Source organism: Tachyglossus aculeatus, chromosome 21 (assembly GCF_015852505.1).
Source record: "Tachyglossus aculeatus isolate mTacAcu1 chromosome 21, mTacAcu1.pri, whole genome shotgun sequence".
Taxonomy (NCBI): domain Eukaryota; kingdom Metazoa; phylum Chordata; class Mammalia; order Monotremata; family Tachyglossidae; genus Tachyglossus; species Tachyglossus aculeatus.
The window spans coordinates 11,001,743-11,027,509 of record NC_052086.1 but is presented as its reverse complement, the minus strand read 5'-3'; the positions used below and the strand labels follow the sequence as shown (position 1 = coordinate 11,027,509).

General features: G+C 47.4%; 1 protein-coding gene across 4 annotated transcripts in view; it reads right to left on the bottom strand.

Annotated features, from left to right (window-relative positions):
- Positions 1–25,767, bottom strand: part of LOC119942875 (calpain-15-like) — a 161,583-nt gene that overhangs the window by 130,344 nt on the left and 5,472 nt on the right. For all 4 annotated transcript variants that reach the window (XM_038763897.1, XM_038763898.1, XM_038763899.1 and 1 more), the window contains exon 2: positions 65–158. In XM_038763897.1, the coding sequence (XP_038619825.1) occupies positions 65–158 (94 nt within the window). The remainder of the gene's footprint in view (positions 1–64; positions 159–25,767) is intronic.

Sequence of the window (25,767 nt, the reverse complement as noted above, 5' to 3'; positions counted from 1 at the left end):
CGGGAGCAAGGGGAGAGGCTTGGAGGGATCGGGGATTGGTCGGTTTAACCGTCGGCCAACTGACCTCCGTTTTTGATGGCTGTGATCCCTCGGTAGAAGTCTGCGAAACTGATGATGCCGAGCCCGCTGGGGTCCAGGTATTTCGTCAAGTCCTTTACCTGCAAATACAAAATCGGAATTAGAGCCTGGTCCAAACTTCCCGACGAGGCGACAGAGGAGGGCCACCTAGTGAGAATTCATTGGCCAAAGGGAAAACTCCGGGACTCAACAGTGCATCGACATGCTGGCCAGTGGAACCTGGGGCAAGAGGCAGTCAAAATAGCGCGGGGGTCGGTGGGGGACCCTGAAAAAATTGGTTGCCTAGTAGAAACAGCCTGTGCCTGGGAGTCAGAACACCTGTTCTAAAGTGAGTGCTCTTTCCTGCTCGGCTTTGGCCCGGCCTTGCCTCCACTGTTCTCATTGGGTCCTCACAGGTGAATTCAGCAGGCTAGCCTCTGAACTCCAGAAGGATGCCCTCCTTTTTTAAAAAAATTATTTGTTAAGCACTTACTGTGTGCCAGGCCCCGAACTAAGCACTGGGATAGATCCAAGCTAATCGAGTTGAACACAGTTCCTGTACCACATGGGACTCACAGTCTAAGCAGGAGGGAGAACAGGTTTTGAATCAGATGAGGGAACTGGGGCCCAGAGAAGTGAAGTAACTTGCCCGAGGTCACACAGCAAACAAGTGGCAAAGCAGGGATTAAAACCCAGGTCCTTTTGACTCCGAGGCTCGTGTGCTGCCCACTAGGCCATGCTGTATCTCACTGTAATCGCCCCTCCATTGTAATGATCTTAAAAGGGCATCTTATGAAAAAGAAAATCCCCCAAACCACGTAAAGCTCCAGGGAGTTGGCGGGAGATTCCTGCCCCGCCAGAGAAACCAATTCGTCTAGTGGCCCAGCAGCACAAAGGCTGGCATTCCAGGCTTCGGCTGCTTTTCACCAAACTCTGGAGAGAGAAGAGGATCAGGCTGCAGCCCACTTACGGGTGGGGCATCTGAATGACCCTGCTTTAAGTGTGAGGGTGAAAATTGACAGAATTTGGAGAAGAAGGGGGAGGTAAGTGGTGGGGAATGGAGGTTTGGGGGAAAACCTAGGGTGGAATTAACGGGAGGGAGAAATAAGAGGGGGAGAGGCGGGATGGGGAAAGGGGACGGGGAAGTGAGGCATGGGAGATGATGGATGGGGTGTGATCGGGGGAGGAGGGAGGGTGGAAGGTGAGATGGAGGAAGGTGACAGGGCAGAAGGGGGCAGGAGGCGACGGGGCGGGAGGCAACAGGAGAAGACGATGCGGGGAGGTGAGGTGACGGCAGGAGGTGAAGGAGGGAAGTGATGTGGGGAGGTGAGATGATGGAACAGGAGGTTGATGGAGAGAGGAGATGTGGGAAGGTGAGGTAATGGCAGGAAGCAACAGGGAAGGAGGTGATGTGGGGAGGCAAGGTGACCTTGGGTGACCTCGGGTGGGAGGTGACTGGGCAAGAGGTAACGGGGCAGGAGGTACCCAGGCGGGCAGTGGCAGGGAAGGAAATAATAATAATTAATAATTATGCTATTTGTTAAGCGCTTGTTACGTGCCAAGCACTGTTCTAAGCACTGGGGCAGATACAAGGTAATCAGGTTATCCCACATGAGACTCACAGTCTTCATCCCCATTTGACAGATGAGGTTACTGAGGCCCCGAGAAGTTACGTGGCTTGCCCAAGGTCACACAGCAGACAAGTGGCAGAGCCAGGATTAGAACCCACATCCTCTGACTCCCAAGCCCTCTTTCCATTCTGTGGGGAGGCAAAGTGACAGGGTGGGAGGCAACCGGATTGGGAGGCGACGGGGGAAGGCGGGGTAACAGGGCAGGAGGCGACAGGGCGGGAGACATGACGTGGGAGGCTACAGGAGAAGGTGATGTGACAGAGTGGGAGATGACAGGGCGGGAGGTGCCGGGGAAGGCGGCCACGTGGGAAAGTGAGGTGACAGGGAGGGAGGTATCGGGGAGGGAGGAGAGGTGATGCAGGGAGACGTGGTGACAGGGACAGGCGGAAGCGTGGCGACGGAGGTGAGGGGGAGAGATGACAGAGGGCGGAAGCCACCGAGGGCGGGAAACAGAAGCAGCAGCCAGGCGGAAGGCTCCTCTTTGCTGTCGGGCGATCTGCAGGGTGGCACCTCTCTCCCCAGTGCCCGCCATGAGTAGGGCAGAGCCCCGGCCTCCAGGGGAGCTGGCAAACAGCAGGAGTCCCTGGAGAGAACGTGGAGTGTGAAGAAATGCCACAGGCCCACTGGACTGGAGAAGTGTCCACCAGCCAGCCGGCTGCAAGGCACCGCAAGTGGTGAAAAGCCCGGTGGAAGGATCTTTCTGCAGCCCTTCGGTGGAAAGATCTTTCGGCTCTCTCTGCCCTGTGGTGTCTGGCTCTTTTTTTTTTTAACGGTGTTCGTTAAGCGCTTACTAAGTCCCAGGCACTGTACTCAGCACTGGGAACGACACAAGCCAAACGGGTAGGACACAGTCCCTGTCCCACACGGGGCTCACAGTCTCAATCCCCGTTTGACTGATGAGGGCACTGAGGCACAGAGGAGTGAAGTGACTTGCCCAGGGTCACAAAGCAGGCAAAGGGCAGAGCCAGGATTAGAACCCAGGTCCTCTGACTCCCAAGCCCGGGCTGTGTCCCCTAGGCTATCCCGCTTCCCAATATAAAACATATATTGCCTAAAACTTTGTAAATATATACAAAGTATATAAACTATATACTAGGTATATTTACAATGCTGCATCCTACAAAACCACCAGTGACTTGCTGCATATTGTCGAGAACGGAGAGCCGTTTCCTAAATGGCTTCACAGAAGCTTTATAAGGATGAGAGACAATAGCGGAAATGGTGCCAGGCAAAGCAAACATTAAACACTGCCTTTTTGTGTACATAATGTGCCGGGACCTTGGATTCGTCATTTATCTTTCCAGGATTCACCACACCCACAGACTAATAATAGTCACTGTGGTATTTTTTAAGTACTTATTACGGGCCAAGCACTACAGGAAGTCTGGGGCGGGACGGGATGATCAGCTCGGACACAGTCCCTGTCCCACACGGTCCAAAAGGGAGGGCAAACAGATGTAAAATCCCCCTTTCTGTAAGGACGAGGAAATTGAGGCCCAGAGACGTGAAGTGAGTTGCCCAAGGTCATACAGCAGCCAAGTGGCAGAGCTACGATAAGAACACATGAACCCTGGAGGACCAGGGATGGAGGTTAATTCTCTCTCTTTTGTATTTTTTCTCAGTGATTAGTACTGTGTTTCGCCCCCAGTAGGCATTTAATAAATACTACTATTGCTATTACAACAGGTAACTTTGGACTACTTTGTGCAATCAATAATAACCATTTTCAATCTCTTTGGCACGCTACTCCTCTGTCTCCCACCCTTTTTAAGGGGGGGCCCTCAAGGCTTAGTTCTGGGGCCCCTTCTGGTCTCCATCTACACACACTCCCTTGGAGAATTCACACTCTGCCATGGCTTCAACGTCCATCTCAATGCGGATGATTTCCACATCTACATCTCCAGCCCTGATCTCTCTCCTTCTCTACAGTCTCACATTTCCTCCTGCCTTCAGGGTATCTCTACTTTCACAGGTCCAAAACAGAACTCATCTACCCCAGTAGTAAGTGCTGGGGTAGATACAAGCCCACCAGGTTGGACACAGTCCCATATCCCACGTGCTGAATGCCTGTTCTCCCTCCCGCTTAGACTGTGAGCCCCATGTGGGGCAGGGACTGTGTCTAACCTCCTTAACTTTGCATCTGTCCCAGTGCTTACCACAGTGCTGGACACCTAGTCAGTACTTAACAAAGAACATAAGAACATCAATATATAAAGCACCTTAAAACAACCACAAATCAACTGTGCTTCTCAACTGGACTGATTTTTAATAACTAGCAATAATTTAATAATAACGTCAATAAAAATCAGTGATTATTTCATTGTAAAGAACCATCACAAGGCTTTCTAAATTGCATTTCATCATCAGAAGTGCCTTGATGGTTTGCATCTACTGCCAGCTTGAGCCGAAAGCCTGCAATTCATTTATTAATGAAAAAGATTTCAATCAATTAATCATATTCAATGGGTGCTTACTATGTGCAGAGCACTGTACTAACGGCCCGGGAGAGTACAATAAAAGAGTTGGGAGACACGTTCCCTGCCCACGATGAGCTATTTCAGTGGTCTTCTTCCTTCCCCAGATCCCCAGATACTTTTTTCCCTATATTATGGTAATGAAAGCTTACATTCTTTAAAAACCAAAATATGGCCACCCACCTCAAATCTGTTGTGGTTTTTATATTATTTCACTTGGGGGTCACCCGAATTATTTCACAAAGTGCAGATCAAATGGAATCTATAAAAACTGGATAGTAAGAGCAACGGGGTCTGACGCGGTTTATTTGGGGTGGAGAAATCTCAAATTATGCATTCAAAAGACAGGGCCTTGAGACAAAATGTACAAGGCTGAGTGTTTTCCGGATCACTTTCCCAGGCAGGACAGGGTGTGGAAACCTAGAACTATCCCACCTGTGACACTCCAAGCAAGTTCCACGTTGCATCCTAAAATAACCCTCCCTCGACCCCACGGCTCCCTCTGGATATGGCCCCATCTCCCATTCCTTGCCAAACTCTCTGAGAGAGTTGTCTACATCCAGTGCCTCCGCTTCCTCTTCTCCACTTCCCTCCTTGAGCCCTTCCAATCTGGTTTCCACCTCCACTTGGCAGAAACCACCTTATCCAACATCACAAATGAGGAGCAGCGTGGCTTAGTGGCAAGAACCCGGGCTTGGGAGTCAGATGTCGTGGGTTCTAATCCTGACTCTGCCACTTGTCAGCTGTGTAAATTTGGGCCAGTACTTACCTTCTCCGTGCCTTAGTTACCTCCTCTGTAAAATGGGGATTAAGATGTGAGCCCCCCGTGGGACAACCTGATCACCTTGTGTCTACCCCACCACTTAGAACAGTGCTTGGCACATAGTAAGCGCTTAACAAATACCATCATTATTATTCACACGGAGTAGAGTCTACTGAGTCCCACGTGGGGCTTGATAATCTTGCATCTACCCCAGCGCTTAGTACAGTGTTTGGCGTATGACACGCGTTTAACAAATACCATAATAATTATTGCTCTACCTTCACAACACAGTTAAAATCCACCCTTTTCTCTCCATTCCGATTTCTAGGCTGATCAAAGCCCTTACCCTATCCCACCTTAATCACTGCATCAGCATCTTGAAAGACCTCCCTGTCTCCTGTCTCTCCCCACTCCGGTCCACACTTTACTCTGCTGCCCAGAAGGTTTTTCTAGAAAAAGTTCAGTCCACGTTGCCCCACTCAAGAGCCTCCAGCAGTTGCCTATCCACCTCCACAACAGAAATTCCTTACTATCGGCTTCAAAACGCTCAATCAGTTCGCCCCCTCCTACCTTACCTCGCTAATTTTGTACAACCCAGCCCACTCATTTCGCTCTTCTAATGGCAACTGCTCCCGGAACCGCGATCTCGTCGTCTATCTCGCCACCAACCCCTAGCCCACATCCTCCTTTCCTCCCTCTTCAGACCGACAGATGATCACTCTCCCCACCTTCGAAGCCTTATTCCCCTCCAAGAGGCCTTCCCTGACTAAGCCCTCATCCCCCCCATCCTTCTCCCTTCCGTGTCACCTACATCCTTGGATCTAGCCCCAGACACTTAATATTCACACACACAGCTCTGATGTCCATATCCATAGTTACTTTTAGTGTCCATCTCCCTCTCTAGACTGTAAGCTCCTTGTGGAACGGAGACTGTGTCCACCCTGATTATCTGGTATCTACCCCAGCGCTTCTGGCAGCACACAGTAAGAACTTAAAACACCATTTTATTAAAACAAAAACCCGGCCAGCCTATCGGGAGCAGGCCGTGCTCGCCTCTGGGGTGACCACGGCCCCTGTGGGCACACTTTAGGTGCAGTCTGAAGAAGGAGGATTTTTCATCGCTTCTAGCTTCTAGGTCCTCGGAGGCAAACAGGATGTGAGGTGGGCTCTCTAACACCTCACAAAAATAGCTCGGTGTTTCGACTTCAAAGGGCCAACTACTGCCTGCAGAAAACCGCCCGGGGAGGGGCATGCAAAACAATCAAAGCCTGACTGCCTCTTGACTGGCCCTTTCTTTTTGAAAGGCTGAAAGGCGAATCCTTAATTACATAGTGTGGTCCAGGGTGCCAAACAGCAGAGTTCCAGGTTCTGCCATGGGACATTTGTGTGTGCCTGGCTGCCTTCATCAATCAATCGTATTGAGGGCTTCCTGCGTGCTGAGCACTGTACGAAGCGCTAGGGAGAGTACAATCCGACAGAATCAGCAGACACGCTCCCTGCCCGTAACGAGCCTACAGTCTAGAGGGGGAGACAGACATTAATATATATGTCTACACTGGGGAAATCCATCTCACTGCCCTGCCCAGAGAGAGTTTCACACCTCAGTTAGGAAGAACATACTATCCCAGAATTGATTATTTTTATTTATTCCCCCGCTCAGGTTCACACCTGGAAAGTTTCCAGTACTCTACTAGTCTCGGCTATGGGAGGGAGAGTCCCATCTTCCCTCCCAAAGCCATTCAGCCACCAACCCCTCCGTCCTCCCAGGCCGGAAGCCTCGACTCTTCCCTCTCCTTATCCTGACAAATCCTGCCGCTTTTGGGAAACATTGTGCTGTTTTGCTAAGGGTTTCCTATGTGCCAGACACTTAACTAAGCGCTGGGATAGATATGATATAATCTGGCTGGACAGAGTCCCCGTCCCACATGGAGCTCTCAGTTTTAATCCCCATTTTAACAGGTGAGGGAACTGAGGCCAGAGAAGTGTAGTGACTTGCCCAAGGTCACACAGCAGACAGGTGATGGGACATGAGAATACAGGTCCTCTGACTCCTAGACTAGGCCATGCCGTTCTCCCTCCCCCTCAGAATGTGAGACCCATGATAACCACCATGGTGAGGTGGCGAGAGTCCTGCCCTGGGAGTCAGAAGGTTGTGAGTTCAAATCCTACCCCACCACTTATCTGCTGTGTGACCTTGGGCAAGTCACTTCCCTCCCCATCGCCCCTACTCCCACCCTCTGCTCTACCCCTGGTCCTGTCCCACAGAATATGTGCATATTTATTATTCCACTTATTTTATTAATGATTTGTGTATATATATATATGTATATATATATATATATAATTCTATTACATTGATGCGACTGATGCCTGTCCACTCACTTTGTTTTGTTGTCTGTCTCCCCCCTTCTAGACTGTGAGCCCGCTGGGTAGGGATTGTCTCCCTTGGTTGCCAAATTGCACTTTCCAAGCGCTTAGTATGGTGCTCTGCACAAAGTAAGCGCTCAATAAATACCGACTGAATGAATGAACTTCTCTGTGCCTCAGTTCCCTCCTCTGAGAGATGGGAATTAAGCCTGGGAACCCCATGTGGGGCAGGAACTGTGTCCAACACGATTTGCCTGAACCCACCCCAGTGCTTATTTTATTACTCTGTTTATTTTATCTGTACATATTTATTCTATTCATTTTATTTTGTTAATATGTTTTGTTTTGTTCTCTGTCTCCCCCTTCTAGACTGTGAGCCCACTGTTGGGTAGGGACCGTCTGTACATGTTGCCAACTTGTACTTCCCAAGTGCTTAGTACAGTGCTCTGCACACAGTAAGCGCTCAATAAATATGATTGAATGAATGAATGAATGCTTAGTACAGTGCCTGGCACACAGTAAGCGCTTAACAAATACAACAGTTATTATTATTATGTGGGAGAGACCAAGTCCAGCTTGATTATCCAGTGCTTGGCAAATAGTTGGAGCTTAATAAATGCCATTATTATTATTATTATTACTAAATTCCAAATCATTACTATTATTATTTTTATTGTTGTTGTTGTTGCAAGGCCCTTTCCACTGCCAGGCTGCTTCCCTGCCCCCTGCAACTTTGCAAATGGCGAGGTCCTGGGGTGGCTCGGCAGTCGCTGCCTTAAAAAGTCTCACCTTGAGCAATGGGGCATCAGAGGACTGCCCCCTCCTAATAATTATAACAAGAATAATTATATAATTATGGTATTTATTAAACACTTAGTACAAAACACACACTGCTCAAAGCCTTGAGATGGATGCAAGTTAGGTCGGATGCAATCGGGCAGAGGAGCAACATGGTGAGGCCAACAGAGACCGGCCCTGGGAGTCAGGAAGTCATGGGTTCGAATCCCGGCTCCGCCACTTGTCTGCTGTGTGACCTTGGGCAAGTCGCTTCACTTCTCTGGGCCTCAGTTACCTCATCTGGAAAATGAAGATTGAAACTGTGAGCCTCACATGGGACAGGGACTGTGTCCAAATCGATTTGCTTGTACCCCCCTCAGCGTTTAGACAGTGCCTGGCACTTAACAAGTGCTTAACGAATACCATTACTATAATTATTAATAATTATATTATAATATTTATTTGTTGTATATAATAATAATAATCCCTGACCCCCAAAGGATTCAGTCAAAGTAAGAAGAAGAACCAGTATTCAGTCTCCATTTTCTGAGGCACAGAGAAGTGAAGTGACTCACCCATGGTGATCCAGCAGGCAAGTGCGGAGCCGGGATTAGAACCCAGAACCTCTGACTCCCAGCCTTGGGCTCTTTACATTAGGCTACACTGCTTCTCCTAGCACCCTTCCTGCTGCTGGAAAAATCTCTTGCCTTTGACTGGTAGTGGTCTGGGGAATGCTCAACTGAATGGCAAGGGACCAAATTCATTCACTCAATCGGATTTATTGAGCGCTTACTGTGTGTACAGCAGTGTACTAAGCGCTCGGGAGAGTACAATACAACAATAAACAGACATTCCCTGCCCACCTGAGATGCACCACTGGGTTTCCGCAGACACTGAAGGGGCAGGTGGACGCGAGAGGTTCAATCTCCTCCTTGGTTTTGGACGGCCTGGGTAGAAAATGGAGGAGGCTCTCCCCTTGCCCGGCTTCCCTTCCCTCCCCCACTAAAGCCAACCCCCCACAACTGAACAGCCTTGGGACAATGTCAGGGAGCTGATCGGTCCACGGGCCTGGCCTCAGGAGGCAGGAAAATGAAGCGACTACATTGGGGTGACCAGTCAGAGGGGGCGGCCACAACTGCAGGCGTGAAAACGCCCGGCTTCCCTCCGCCCAAGTTGGAAGTGGTGCCCTTGGCAGTACTGGCCAAACCGTTACCCCTCCAGCTGAAATTTAAACTGCAGGAATCATTTCCTTTCTGCACGCTCAACTTTTAAGGGAGAGAGTGGACTTCGGAACTGTTCTGTTTAAAATGGAGACTCGAAGCCACCTGACGTTAGATTTAAGCGCTGTTTAATTAGGCTTCAGAGAGCCTATAAAAGTTCTGAGGACCTCTGAGGAGTGTGGCAAATTACCTACGTCGCCAACAGCATTTGGAGCCTAGATTTGACTCTGAGAATTCAAAAAACACCTCCTATGAGTCCCGGACGACTGCAGTGTCCGCAGTCCTCTCCAGAGCTAGAAAATCTGCCTGCTGGAAATACAACGCTACTGAACGCACTTCCCCAATGCAGTCAAAAACGCATAACCTCAAAAAAATGTTCCTTTCTGGAGGAAGCCCCATAAAAACCTTTTCCATGTCCAGGAAAACAATGAGCCCAGGAGGGGAAAATGAACGGAGCGTCTCGGCTTTCATATTTTCCAGGAATTTTACCAATTTGAAAGTGGTTCAGGACAGGACTGGATTCATGACCAGGTTCACTCCAGCTTTAGCGGTGAGCGGCGTAGAGAAGCAGTGTAGCCTAGTGGATGGGGCCTCGGGTCTGAGAGTCACAGGATCTCGGTTCTCAGCCCGGCTCTGTCAGTTGTCCGCTGTGTGACTTTGGGCAAGTCACTTCGCTTCTCTGGGCCTCAGTTCCCTCATCTGGAAAATGGGGTTAAAGACTGAGCCCCAGTGTGGGACACGGATCGTGTCCAATCTGATTATCTTGTAACTTCCCCAGTGCTTAGAACAGTGCCTGACACATAGTAAGCGCTTAAATACCATTAAAAAAAAGTCACATACTTCTCAGCACCTCTACTCTATTTGTGTTTCCATCTATAACATAGATTGCGTCAGTTGGGTGGAGATGACCTACTTTTTGTGGTGCTGAATGAAAGGCCCAATTCACAGGAATTATAGCTTTAAAAAATACAGGTTCTCTAGTAGAAGCTTGGTGCCCTGTTTCAGAGAAACTTGGAATCAGTCGATGGAATCATTCTAGTAGTAATGGTACTTATGGAACATTCATTACACATAATCCATTAATGGTATTTATTGAGAACTTACTCTGTGAAGAATACTGTACTAAAAACCTGGGAGAGTCCAAAAAACAGAGTTGGTCGACACAGTCTCTGCCCACAACGAGCTAGACTAAGAATTACGAGAAGCAGTGTGGCCTAGGGGAATGAGCCCGGGTCTGGGAATCAGAGGACCTGGGTTCTCATCCCAGCTCCATCACTTGTCTGCTGTGTGACCTTGTGCAAGTCACTTCACTTTTCTGGGCCTCCATTCCCACTGCAAAAATGGGGATTACAACTGTGAGCCCAATGTCGGACAGGGACTGTCTCTCACCTGCTAATCTTGTATCTACTCCAGCATTTAGTACAGTGCCTGGCACATAGTAAGCCCTTAACAAAAACCATTGATAAGAACAACAACAAAAAGCCAGACATTATGAACTCCTTGTCAAAGCATTTTCTATGCAGGCCCCGTCGATGGCCGGAGCGACCTCAATAAATACCACTGTGTGAATGCTAGTTTGACTGATGTAATTTATTTATTTCTATTAATGTCTGTCTCGCCCTCTAGACAGAAGCTCGTTGTGGGCAGGAAATATGTCTGTTTATTATTGCATTGCACTTTCCCAAACACTCAGTACAGTGTTCTGCACACAGTAAGCGTCCGATAAATACGACTGAATGAATGAATCGATCGACTGCAGCTGAGTTCCGATGCTAGGCCGGAGCGCCAGGGTCCGGCGGGAGGAGGACGCTTGTCGGCCCTTAGGATGCCTCCCTGGTCATGAAATCCTGGACTATGGCACGAGAAACGTTCACATGACCGAAGAAGCACAAGGATGCCAGAGTCCTGTGATCAAACCCCTCCGGTGCCATCACTTGATGGCTATTTTGCAAGCAGGAGTACGTGAGACCACGGTGGGCTAAGGAAGAGATGACTCTTCCAGAACAAGTGATTGAGGTCATTAAAGTTACTGATTAAGAGGACTGATTTCTCAAGAGAAAGTCAGGTGCTGACCTGACAAGCTGTTGGACCTTGGGTGTTGCGGGAATTCTCGCTTTCTTCGGAAAAGTTTGGTGCCCTTTGTCAGAGAACCTTGGAATAAGTCGATGGTATTTACCAGACTAAGCGCTCGGGAGAGTCCAGTACAACAGAGCCGGTGGATACGTTCCCTGTCCACAAGCAGTTTACAGTCTAGAGCTCGGAGACAGACTAATGTATATAAATGTATTATAGACGTGGACATAAGGTTTATGGGGCTGAGGCGGGGGATGAATAAATGGTACGGAGCCAAGTGAAAGGGGGATGCAGAAGGGAGACAGGGAGGAGGGAAAATGAAGGCATAGTCAGGGAAGGCCTTTTAGGAGTGATGGGATTTTAAAATAAGGCTCTGAAGGCTGAGAGAGTGACTGTCTGCCGCATAAAGAGAGGGAGTTCCTGGCCAGAAGCAGAATGTGGGCGAGGGGTAGGCGGTGAGATAGACAAGATAGAGGCACAGTGAGTTGGTTGGCACTGGAGGAGCGAAGTGTGCAGTTTGGGTTGTAGATTAGTGAGATAGTGTGTAGATTGGAGGGGTGAGCTGATTGGACAGAAAGGAGTTTCCATTTGATACGGAGGTGGGTGGGCAACCACTGGAGATTCTTGAGGTATGGAGAAGATGTGGGCTGAATGTTTTTTTAAAAGGCTAGAGTAAACTTGAACTGGGTAGTTGAGATAGAACGGTCTTCACAAGTTCTGATTGCTCTAAGACAACTGTGCGGCTGCTGGCACTGGCATTCTAAGCAGCATCTAGCTTTGAGGTTAACACCCATTTTCAACTATCATTGACAACATCACTCAACAGCGCAGAGTGAACCATTCCAGTTGCGGGAGACTATTAAGTCCCAGGTCTGACCCTGGGGCAGGGGAACAGGGCGGACAGGGGGCCCTGAAAAATGGTGCTTCTAAAGCACTCTGACATCTTATGCAGGATTTGGCGAGGCTTGGCATATGTACGCATCCTTATGTTCTTTTGCTTCCCCCTACCTGGAATTTATTGTAACATCCGTCTCACCAGCTAGACTCATTCAATTGTATTTATTGAGCGCTTACTGTGTGCGGAGCACTTGACTGAACACTTGGGAGAGGACAAGACAACTAGATTGTAAGCCCCTTCAGGGCAGGGATCAAGTCTGCTTACCACACCGTACTCAGTGTTTAGTACAGTGTTCTGTACACAGTAAGCGCCCAATCAATACTATTTATTGATTGATTGGGACCAGAAAGTTCGCTTGTACTATGTGCCCAACACCGTACTAAGTGTTGGGATAGATGTTAATCGGGTCCTACGTGGGGCTCACAGTCTAAGTAGAAGGAAGAAAGGGGACTGAATCCCCATTTTACAGATGAGGGAACTGAGACCCAAAGAAGTGAAGTGACTTGCCCAGGGTCACACAGCATACAAGTGACCGAGACGGGATTAGAACACAGGAACTCTGACACCCAGGCCCAGGGTCCTCTTTCCACTAGACCATCCTCCTTTTCTCCTCCCCATCTCAACTCTCTCACTCTTTCTCTATCTCTCTTACGCTCTCTCCCTCGACACCACCTCCCCGAGAAGGGTTCTGAAATTCTCATTTTAAGCCCAATGGTCACTTACATTTGTTCATTGACACCATAATACCTCAGAGAATCTGTAAGAATACCGAATACCTGTAATAGAGTCCTCACTGGTTCCTAAGCTTCTCCACTGGTCTGTCAGCTCCTCAGGGGCAGGGATCTTGTCTAGCAACTCTATTTTACGGTGTACTCCCAAGGGCTCGTTAGCACATTCTGCCTACAGCAAACGCTCAAAAGGGAAGCGGCGTGGCCTAGCGTAAAGAGTCCGAGCCTGGGAGATGGAGGACTTGGGTTTTAATTTCGGCTCTGCCACTTGTCTGCTGCGTGACCTTCGGCACTGACCTTTTCCTTGACTCAGTTTCTTCATCTGTAAAATAGGAATTCATTGCCTGTTCTCCCTTCCCCTTAGACTGTGACCCTGTGTGGGGCAGGGACTATGTCCCACCTGATGATCTTGTGTGCACCCAATCCTCCTGTCTCTCCCCGCTTCAGTCTATACTTCACTCTGCTGCCTGGATTATCTTTGGACAGAAATGTTCTGGGGGTCACTCCCCTCCTCAAAAATCTCCAATGGTTGCCTGTTAACCTAGGAAATAAAGCAAAAACTCCTCATTATTGGCTTCAAAGCTCTCCATCCCCTTGCCCCCTCCTACCTCACCTCCCTTCTCTCCTTCTCCAGCCCAGTCTGCACCCTCCGCTTCTCTGCCGCCATTAATCTCCTCACTGGGCCTCCTTCTTACCCGTCCTGCCGCCGACCCCCAGCCCACATCCTTCCCCTGGCCTGGAATGCCCTCCCTCCCCACATCCGCCAAGCTAGTTCTCATCCTCCCTTCAAAGCCCTACTGAGAGCTCACCTCCTCCAGGAGGCCTTCCTAGACTGAGCCCCCTTTTTCCTCTCCTCCTCTCCATTCCCCCCCCCCCCCCCCCGCCTTACCTCTTTCCCTGGGGAGGTTACAAGGTGATCAGGTTGTCCCACGGGGGGCTCACAGTTTTAATCCCCATTTTACAGATGAGGTAACTGAGGCACAGAGAAGTTGCCGAAAGTCACACAGCTGACAGTTGGTGGACCTGGGATTTGAACCCATGACCTCTGACTCCAAAGCCCGTGCTCTTTCCACTGAGCCAGGCTGCTTCTCAATAATAGTGGCATTCATTAAGCGCTTACTATGTGCAAAGCACTGTTCTAAGCGCTGAGGCAGATCTAAGGTAATCAGGTTGTCCCACGTGGGGCTCACAGTCTCCATCCCCATTTTACAGATGAGGTAACAGGCACAGAGAAGTGAAGTGACTTGCCCAAAGTCACACAGCTGACAAGTGGCAGAGCCGAGATTCAAACCCATGACCTCTGACTCCAAAGCCCGGGCTCTTTCCACTGAGCCACGCTGCTTCCCTTTCCCTTCATGCTGACCACTGCCTGTTAAGGAATGCCAACCAGTAATGAAGTAGCTTAAATCCTGGTTTATGGTAGGGTTCCCATCCGTAAGGCAGAACAAAAATGTGGATTGCTTCAGGTCAGACATCCACACCTGGTTTCAACCCTATGAACTACCCAGCAGTTGATAAGATAACCCTTCCAAGAAGTAAATAGGGATGATGAAATTTTCCAGAACCAAGAGGCCCATAAGGAGAGGGTAGCTAAGACTGTTACTCTTGCCCTCCTCAGCCTTGTGCTCCAGGCGTCGTCTCTAACCCGGAGCCCCATGAATAGAGTCCCTGCTGCCTTGGGGCATCCCCAGGCTGCATCCTGCGTCTACCAAGAAGCCCAGGGCGGAGGCCTAGAGGACAGAGCACGGGCCTGCAAGTCGGAAGGTCGTGGGTTCTAATCCTGACACCACCACTTGTCTGCTGTGTGACCTTGGGCAACTCTCTTCATTTTCTGGGCCTCAGTTACCTTCATCTGTAAAATGGTGATTAAGACTGTGAGCCCCTCATGGAACAACCTGATTAGCTTCTATCTACCCCAGTCCTTAGAATAATGCTTGGCACATAGTACGCGCTTAAACAAATACCATAATTACTACTATTACAGTATTTGTTAAGCACTTAGTATGTGTAAAGCATTCTTTCATTCAATTCAATCGTATTTATTGATGATGGCATTTATTAAGCGCTATGTGCCAAGCATTACTGAGCGCTTACTGTGTGCAGAGCACTGTACTAAGCGCTTGGGAAGTACAATTCGGCCACATATAGAGACAGTCCCTACCCAACAACGGGCTCACAGTCTATAAGGGGGAGACAGACAGAAAAACAAAATAAGTTTTCCCAAAGCCCCATCTGTTCTAAGTGCTGGGGCAATCAGGCGTGTTTACTGAGCACTCACTAATGTGCAGAGCACTTGGGAAAGTACAAAATAAGAGAGTTGACAGACGCATTTCCTGCCCACAGTGAGTTTGGTCTAGAGGGTAAATCCACGTTAATCAGGCTGGATACCATCCCTGTCCTATCAGTCTTGGCAATGTTGCGAAGCTGAGACCGGCAGGTTTTAGTGACGGCTTGGATGTGAGGGGTGAATGAGAGAGCCGAGTCCAGGATGACACCAAGGTTGCGGGCTTGTGAGACGGGAAGGATGGTAGTGCCGTCAACAGAGATGGGAAAGTCAGGGAAAGGGCAGGGTTTGGGAGGGAAGACAAGGAGTTCAGCCTTGGACATACTGAGTTTTAGGTGGCGGGCAGACAACCAGATGGAGATGTCCTGAAGGCAGGAGGAGATTCAGGCCTGGAGAGAGGGGAAGAAAGCAGGGGCAGAGATGTAGATCTGGGTGTCAAAGGGACACCCAGGGACTCAAAGGGACTCTTCCTCTACATATAACCTAAAACAAACTTCAATTTCAACTTCAACTGCCACCGAAACAGTGGGGCATTACTCCTAGAATGTAAACCAAGGGAAAAATTTAAAACTTCTAACGATCATTTTCTGGGGTTTAGAAAAATCTGGAAAAATCTGGGCAAGGTGGCGAGAAACTGAACAAACTCACAAAAAGAAATACCTTGAAACCCAAATTCTACAGCTTGGTGACTTTCCTTTATGTTCAGTTATTTAACTTGAATGGCAAGACTTGCTGAAACATTCAAAATGAGTCTGTTTAAAAAGCTCTCTCAACTTTTTCTGCTAGCCACTAGCTCTGGCCAAGGCCCGCGGTTCGACGGCCCTCTGAATACGTACCTCGAGCAGAACGCTTTGGTGTGGGCACTTCCTGTAGATTTTGAAGATTGATTTTAATACGACTTCTCCCACCTATCTTGAAGTTATAACCCCGCGTTTTTGACGGGCAGGAAAAGTCATTTACCCAGAAGTGAGCGAACATTTCACTGACAGTCTGGAGGCAAATTAAATTATTTATGAAAGCAGGCTGAGAAAAATCTGAAATGAGCGGAAAGATTCTGCTGTCGACGAGTCTAAAAATCACTGAATTCTTTCGACTGCAGCAGCATGCTGTCAAATGATGCTGTTTTTAGAATGGGAACTTCAGAACCGAATAATAATAATAACAATAATAACAGCTGGTTTTGTTAAGTGATTATTATGTCCCAAGTGCTGGGGTAGGTCAATCAATCCACCTATGGTTTTCACTGAGCGCTTACTGTGTGCAGAGCACTGTACTAAGCCCTTGGAGAGTACAATACAAGAATAAAGACACATTCCCTGCCCACAACGAGCTGATCATCATCTCAGCAAAGGCCTATGGGTCTGTAGTTAAATCGGGTCCCACGGGGGGTTACCCGTCGAAATGGGAAAGGTTTGCCGTGTCTTCACGGTGTCGGGGAAGGGCAGCATGGTGTTCGGAAGGAGCACAGCCTGAAACTCCCTCCCCTTCCAGTTATTACAGACTAAGGCCCTCCCCGCCTTCAAAACCTTACTAAGAGCACATCTCATCCAAGGGGCCTTCCCCGAGGAGGCCCTCGCTTCCCAGCTTCCTCTCCCTTCTGCAGCGTCCATGTGCTTGGGTCTGTGACCTCTGAGCATTTGATATTTGCCCCACCCTCAATCCCACAGCACTTATGTGCACATCTTTAAATGATGTATTAAAAATTACAATGAGAATAACAGTTATAATAATTGTGGTATTTGTTAAGTGTCTATTACGTGCTACGCACTGTACTGAGCGGTGGGGCGGATATGAGTAAATCGGGTTGGATGCAGTTCCTGTCCCGCGTGGGGCTCACAGACTTAATCCCCACTTTACAGATGAGGTCACTGAGGTACAGAGAAGTGAAGTGACTTGCCCAAGGCCCGGCAAGCAAACAAGGGGAAGAGCCGGAATTAGAACCCATGACCCTCTGACTCTAAGGCCCATGCTCTATCCACTACGCCATGCTGCTTCCCTAATGGAGAGGGAGGTTTGAGGCAGGAACTCGGTGATGACTTGACAGTACGGGCCCCCATCCCTTCCGAAGACATCCCTTAGCCTTCTCTCCTCCCCCCACAGTGGTCGCTCAAGAAATACTACCTCACTTACTACATACTACTACTACTTCTACTCTTATGACCACCACAACTACTACTGCTATAGTAGCTTTTCGATTCTATTGACTGTCAAGTACTTGTCCCCAAGCTGCCAGAAAACCAAAAAAACCACACACTCCAATCTTGTGGCTTGGTTGCAGGCTATGAGGAAATAGTGGTTAAATTGCAACACTGTGCCACCAAGAAGTTTCCTAACACACATTTAAAGACGGATAGAGCACAGGCCCGGGAGTCAGAGGCCTAGGGTTCTGACCCTAGCTCCTCCACCTGTCTGCTGTTTGTTCTTCACATTGTAAAGTGCTCAATCAATCAAAGGTATTTATTGAGCGCTTACTGTATGCAGAGCACTGTACTGAGGGCTGAGAGAGCACAATATAACAGGGTGGGTAGACACATCCCTGCCCAAAAGGAACTTACAGTCTAGAAGGGGAGGCAAATATTAATAGAAATAAGTTAGGTTCAATAAGTAGGAGTGACTGATTGATTATGGAATTTGACTGTAACACAGACTAACCAAGTTTTCTTTTTTTTAAAAAAAAAGACGGTATTTGTTCAGCACTTACTACGTGCCAAGAACTGCTCCAAGTGCTGGGGTAGATGCAAGGTGATCAGATTGGACGCAGTCCCTGTTCCACATGGGGCTCGCTGTTAATCCCCATTCGACAGATGAGGCAACTGAGGCACGGAGAAGTGAAGTAGTTTGGCCAAGGTCACACAGCAGGCAAGTGACGAAGGTAGAATTAGAACCCAGGTCCTTCTGGCGCCCAGGCTCTAGCCACCAGGCCATGCTACTTCTACCAGCAATTTGGACAAAATGTAAAAATTCTTGTACTGCTGTTCCCGTTCCCAATGGTTTGCTTTTGATGTGATCCTCGAAACCACTTTTTCTAGAAAATATTTTTCTCTTAAAATGCTGCCCTTTGCTGAGAAACGTCAACCTCTTCAAAGGTCTTAGTGATTTCAAAGACACTCTCTATAAACACCCTGCATTATCCATGCCGTTCTCAAGTGAAATTGTTTTTCAAGGTGAAGAACCATCAGAAATTAGTTCAGGTTCTCATAGAATTCCCCCAGAAGTTATGACTTCGGATCTTATCATTTAAAGCCTTCTGTTGAAGGAAAAAACTGGCAGCCTAACACTAGAAGAAGAATTTTGGTCACAGAAGGACTGCCTAATGGCTCGAAAAGAACTTTTTCCATTATAAAGCAGTGATTCTGTATTTTTTAAAATAAATCTTAATTCCCCAAAATCCAGTTGCAACCAAATGAAATAGTCAAATCAATTCAGAAGAGCTTTTAAATCAAATTCTCAAAAAATAAGGGTAAACATTCTTTCAAACCTCTGAAAATATATTGTTATTTTCTCTTTTATCCAATTATTTTCAAATGCTTTGGGGGGAAAAAAACCTGTCCAACTCTGAAAATGGTTTACCATCTTCTGGACAGAAACAAACAACCTAACCAATTAGGTGATTCATTACCCAGAAGCTAAGCTCTGGCTTCTATTTTAACTAAACCAAATACACACTATTGAACAAGAAAGCGCAATGAATGATGTAAAATAAAATGACACAATTACTCGTAAAAACCCCAAAAGGTCAGACTCCCCTGCACACAAAGGTCCAATTTACAACTGGAGCGTAGAGTGAGAGAAGTCTCAAGAAAACCCTCTCTAGAAAGGCACCATCACTGGGGGAGAGACTATAAACAAGGGAAGGAAAGGGCAAGATTCCAGCTGGAATCCCAAATTTACATTTCCCTACAGCTCGGGCCTGCTGCTTTCCAATCAGTCAATCAATAGTATGTATGGAGCACTTACTATGTGCAGAGAACTGGACAAAGATCCTGGGAGAGTATAATGATAATAAGAATAATAAGCAGCATGGTGTATTGGATGGAGCCCGGGACTGGGAGTTAGAAGGTCATGGGTTCTAATACCGCCTCCGCCACATGTCTGCTGTGTGACCCTGGGCATGTCACTTCCTACTCTGTGCCTCAGTTACCTCATCTGCAAAATGGGGATCGAGATTGGGAGCCCCAAGTGAGACAGGGACCATGTCCAATCCGATTTGCTTGTATCCACCCCGGTGGATAACAAATGCCATAATTATTATTATTATATCTGTCATTTATATTAATGCCTGTTTCCCCCCCTCTAGACTGTACGTTCATTGTGGGCTGGGAATGTGTCTGTTTATTGCTGTACTGAACTCTCCCAAGCACTTAGTGCAGTGCTCTGCACACAGTACGCGCTCGACAAATACGACAATGAATGAATGAATGATACCTACGAAACACTTCAAGAAGCAAGACGAAACAGCCCACAAGCCAAAAGCTCCCTATGGAAACCGCTCAAGGCTGGAAAACCTCAACTCGCTCGATCACTTGACCACTGGCATTTACTGAGCGCCTACAATGTGCAGAGCACGGTACTAAGCGTTTGGGAGAGTACGACGCAACAGGATTAGCAGACACGTTCCCTGCTCCCAAGGAGCTCACAGCCTAGAGCTTAGAACTGCAGTTAGGCATGAAGCTTGATCCCCTATGACTTATAGTACTTATAAAAGCACGTTCTACCTACCAAACATGGCAGGGGCACTGGGGCAGAGTCAAATGATAATACCAATAATGCTGCTTCCCTAAGCGGCATGGCCTCATGGCGAGAGCACAGGCCTAGGAGACAGAAGGACCTGGGTTCCAATCCTCATTCTGCCACTTGTCTGCTGAGTGACTTTGGGCAAGTCACCCAACTTCTCTGAACCTCAGATACTTCATATGCAAAATGGGGACTAAGACTGGGAACCCCATGTTGGACAAGGGCTGTGTCCAACCTGATTAGCTTGTATCTACCCTAGCGTTCAGAACAGTGCTTGATGCCTAGTAAGCACCTAACAAATTCCATTATTATTATTACTATCATTAACAATAGTAATCATCACATTTGTTTAATGCTTACGATGTGCCAAGCGCTGTAGTAAGCACTGGGGTTACAAACAAGATCATCAGTTCCCATCCCTCAAGGGGCTTACAGTCTAATGGGAAGGGGGAACAGGTATTGAATTCCCATTTGTGAGAGGTGAAGTGACTTGTCCAAGATCACCCATCAGGCAAGCGGCGGGGACGGGATCAGACGGAAAATAACAGATCGGACAGAGTCCCTGACCCACCCGGGGCTCACGGGCCAAGGCCACCAAACACTGACCTTTCCCCTCCCCGAGAGTATCCCAGCCGTCCTGACTCGGTTTCCAGCTGGCCTATCCTCACCCCGCTGACTCGGATCCTGTCTACTCCGCGGAATCCAAGGGCCGGCATTCAACTCTGAAGGACCGACAATATGCCAGAAGCTGTAACAGGTCTTCCAGGAGCAAAAACGAGTCAGAAAATGGGACGGCTGAGCTCAATTCAGTTTTGATTCTAAACAGAAGTCATTCATTACAAATTATTATTAGTAATTGTTATGGTATTTGTTGAGCGCTTACTATGTGTAGAGCACTAGGCTAAGCACTTGGGATGGTACGCTACAGCAGAGTTCCCTGGCCACAACGAGCTTTTATGAGAGGTAAAAGGTGGCCTACAAAAATGTGAGCCCCAGTGAGAAATAAGGACGCTCATTTATAACCTCTTCAATGAGTTTAACAGGAACACGACCTAAGCGGATGCAAAATATTTGGAGGAAAACTGAGAGAGCTGCGCCTACTCAAAGAATTTCCTTCAGCTAAGAGACGCTCCTCTAGAGAAAACAAAAGTGGTCTCTCCCGGTAGGAATTTCCCTGAGCTTTTATGCTGAATCCACTTGGCTGAAAATAAGAGTTGAAAGTAGCAAGGCTGAACTCTGAACGCACGCACCTCCTGAGACATCTCCATGAATACATTCCACTTAACAGGACGAAAATACAAAATATAGTTTCTGCAAAAACTGCATCTCCTGGGTGGCATGCCTTTAAAAATATCAGCAATATTGGTGCCAATAACTCTATGTGCTCATTTCACCCATTTCTCTGGATTTTTTAATTGAGTAGTAGCAACCACATCCCCAATGGACTTTGATACTCATCTTTGATGCGTCTACTTTAGGCGACAATTGGCAGAGCCGACATTTGAACCCGTGACCTCTGACTCCAAAACCCGTGCTCTTTCCACTGGAGAGTAGGGTTTTTTCTGCTAAACTCTCATAATAATAATAATAATGGTATTTGTTAAGCGCTTACTATGTGCGAAGCACTGTTCTAAGCTCTGGGGTTGATACAAGGCAATCAGGCTGTCCCATGTGGGGCTCACAGTCTTCATCCCCCTTTTACAGATGAGGGAACTGAGGCACAGAGAAATGAAGTGACTTGCCCAAAGTCACATAGCTAAGTGGTGGAGCCAGGATTAGAACCCACGACTAGATTAGATTAGAACTCACGAGTACTGGTGGCATTGCTCCTCACACTTCTGATTCTGATGCATTATGGATAGGCCAGAAATCAGGATTTTAATGGAATGAAACTTTAGGATACTTTGAAAGGGAAGCCTCTAGGACCTCCAGGAAGCCTCTAGTCTCACTGCCGATCCTTGAATGGAACTCCCTCCTCCTTTATATCTGACAGACCACCATTCTCCTCACCTTCAAAGCCCCTACTAAAAATCACATCTGATTCCAAAAGGCCTTTCCTGAGCCCTCAACCCCCCTGTTCACCTCTGAACTTGGATCTGTTCCCCTTAAGCACTTGATGTTAGGGTTAGGGTTATTTCAAAGTATGCCCTTTTGAACATATCTGTTTCTCCTACAAATTTATTTGAACGTATCTCCCCCTCGAGTCTATAAGCCCCTTTGGGGCAGGGAACAGGTCTGTTGATTCAATCGCATTTATTGAGCACTTACTGTGTGCAAAGCATTGTACTATGCATTGGGAGAGAACAATACAACAATAAACAGACACATTCCCTGCCCACAGTGAGCTTACAGCCTACCAATTCTACTTTACTGTATTCATCCAAATGCTTAGTCTGGGGCTCTGCAAACAGTATACACACAATAAATACCATTGATTGATTGCTTGATAAAGATCCTCAGGTAATTTCCACCTCCTGCCAACAGGCCAACTCCACGGTCACCTAAACTTGGCACACAGATTCATAAAACAACCCTTACCATTCCTATTCCTGTTGCTCTCTCTTCCGCAATAATTGTGATCTTAGGCCTTCCCAGACTGAGCCCCCTCCTTCCTCTCCCTCTCCTGTCCCTCTCCATCCCCCCGGCCTTACCTCCTTCCCCTCCCCACAGCACCTGTATATATGTTTGTACATATTTATTACTCTATTTATTTATTTTATTTGTACACATTTTTTCTATTTATTTTACTTCGTTAATACGTTTTGTTTTGTTCTCTGTCTCCCCCTTCTAGACTGTGAGCCCGTTGTTGGGTAGGGACCGTCTCTATATGTTGCCAACTTGTACTTCCCAAGCGCTTAGTACAGTGCTCTGCACACAGTAAACGCTCAATAAATACGATTGAATGAATGAATGAATGAACCTTTGTTTAAGGGCTTACCCTGGGATAAATTCAAGATCATCAGGTCGGACACAGTCCCTGTGGCGCTCCCAATCTGAGGGGGAGGGAGAACGGGTATTTAATTCCCATTTTACAGCCAAGAAAGCTAGCCACACTTGAACATGGTAATATGAACCTGTGCTATCTAAAGGGGTTAGAATTTAAAGCCCGAGTCATCACACTTCATCACAAATCCCACGGAGACTGTAAACTCCTTGGTGATAGGGATCGACTCTACCGACTCTGTTGCGCCGTACCCTTCCAAATACTTTACAGTGCTCTGATCACAGTAAGCGTCAATAAAAACCAGTGTTTAAGAGCTTGTATCAGTCTGAGGACTCTCGCCAACACTGTTGGTGCGTACCTTCAATATTTAATGAACTGTTCTGTAAAAGGCTAGACACCTCCAGGTGGGCAAAAGGCTTTAGACTGGAAGCTCGTGGTGGGCAGGGAGCATGTCGGGCAACTCTCCCTCTAGACTGTGAGCTGATTGTGGGCAGGGGCTGCCACTGTTTATTGTTGTATAGTACTTTCCCAAGCACTTAGTACAGTGCTCTGCACACAGTAAGCGCTTAATGCGACAAAGAATGAATGCTGCATCGTTCTCTCTCAAGCACTTAGTCCAGTGCTCTACACATAGTAAGTACTCAATACCGTAGATTGATTTCATGAACAAATTGGTCCTACTACAAAATTTTAAGAAAAACCCAGTCCATCCTGACATGTTCACAGGTCTACATGCAATTTTTTTGCCATACCTTTTTTGGTGTGTGAACTAAGGATACATCATCATCATTAACAACGGAATTTATTTATTCATTCATTCAATCGTATTTATTGAGTGCTTACTATGTGCACAGCACTGTACTAAGTGCTTGGGAGACTACAATATAACAGAGGTGGTAGACACCTCCCCACAGCTACCACTGTTTGGGCATCAAAATATTTGCAAGTTTTACAGTAGAGTGTAGAAGAAGAAACAGCCTTCCTCACCAACCTGTAACCCAATAGCCATCACCGGATTAAACAGTCCCTTGTTAGTTTTATCAGGAAGAAAACCACGTATCAATTATTCCTTTCGCAAGCGGTAACTAGGTCACCTTAAGCGGCACAAGGATAATGGCTCAGGGAAAGACGTTTAAAGAGGTTTTCGATTCAATGGGGAAGAAGGGGGCTGGTATTAAACAGGTGCTTATATCTAATGTTCAACTCTTATTTCTTAAAACAGAATTAAAAGCTGATGGACCGTTCATTTTTTAACCGGTGTTGTTCTGGCTGCACCTGAGCAAACTTAGGGGAGTTACATAAAAATCAAAGATGGCTATTTCTTACCGATCCAGATTTGCTTAGACACTAAAAATCTCCAACACGAGACAAAGGCATCTTGAGAGAACAACACAAAAAGATGTCATTCTAGGTTGGTATTTGGCAGAGAAGAGTCCCAGGACACTTAGGATTACACACAGGGGATCCCCTAGATTATACAGGGGGCTCCCCGGATCTCCTCTGATTACGCTGGCCTCAAGTACACGCATTCAAGAACACTAAGAAAGCAGCACACTGGTCTAGTGGAAAGAGCCTGGGAATCCAAGAACCTGAGTTCTAATCCCAGTTCCTCCAATTTGCCTGCTGTGTGACCTTGGGCAAGTTGCTTCCCTTCTCTGGGCCTCAGTTTCCTCATTTGTAGAATGGGGGACGAAATGTTCTCCCTCCCGCCTGCTAGACTGTGGGCCCCAGGCGGGTCAGGGCCTGGGTCTGAACTGATTATCATTTACCTACCCCAGTGCTTCACACAGTGCTGGTCACCTAGTATCACCCTTGACAAATACCTCAATTATTATTATTATTATTAATGAAGGCTCCTCTATTGAAGGCCCGAGAAACCTCTATTGGAGTACATGTAGTTGAAGTCTTCAGTTATCAGAAGGATAGACATGTAACATACGTTTGGCAGGTGAGTATTCGTTAACTGTGAGAAGCAGTGTGGTCTAGTGGAAAGAGCCTGGGATTGGAAGTTGGAGGACCTGTTGGCTCTGCCAAAGGCTTGCTGTGTGACCTTGGACAGGCTGCTTCGCTTTCCCGTGCCTCAGTTTCCCTGTTCTCCCTCCTGGTTAGACTGTAAGCCCCGTGCAGGACGGGGACTGTGTCCACCCTAATTAGCAGCATGGCTCAGTGGAAAGAGCCCGGGCTTGGGAGTCAGAGGTTGTGGGTTCTAATCCAGGCTCCGCCACTTATCAGCTTTGTGACTTTAGGCAAGTCACTTCACTTCTCTGTGCCTCAATCGCCTCATCTGTAAAATGGGGATTAAGCCCCACGTGGGACAACCTGATGACTTTGTATTTATCTTAGCACTTTGAATGGTGCTTGGCACATAGTAAGCGCTTCAAAAATACCATCATTATTATGACTATTAGTATTACCCTGGCGCTGAGAACAGTGTTTGACCCATAGTAAGTGCTTAAATGCGAGGCATTTGAAAAAACTCTCCAAAAATAGCAGGGGCCTATCCTCATGCAAAATTTCAGACGCCCAGACACATTGTTGGGAGAGGGCTTTGGGTTCATTCATTCAATCGCATTTATTGAGCACTTACTGTGTTCAGAGCACTGTACTAAGCACTTGGAAAGTACAATTCGAAAACAGAGGCAGTCATTCATTCATTCAATTGTATTTATTGAGCGCTTGGAAAGTCCAAGTCCAACAGAAAGAGACAGTCCCTACCCAACAATGGGCTCACAGTCTAGAAGGGGGGAGACAGCAAAACAAAACAAGTTTGCCCAACGCCCCGTGTAGACAGAATGATGGTTAGAGAAGCAGCGTGGC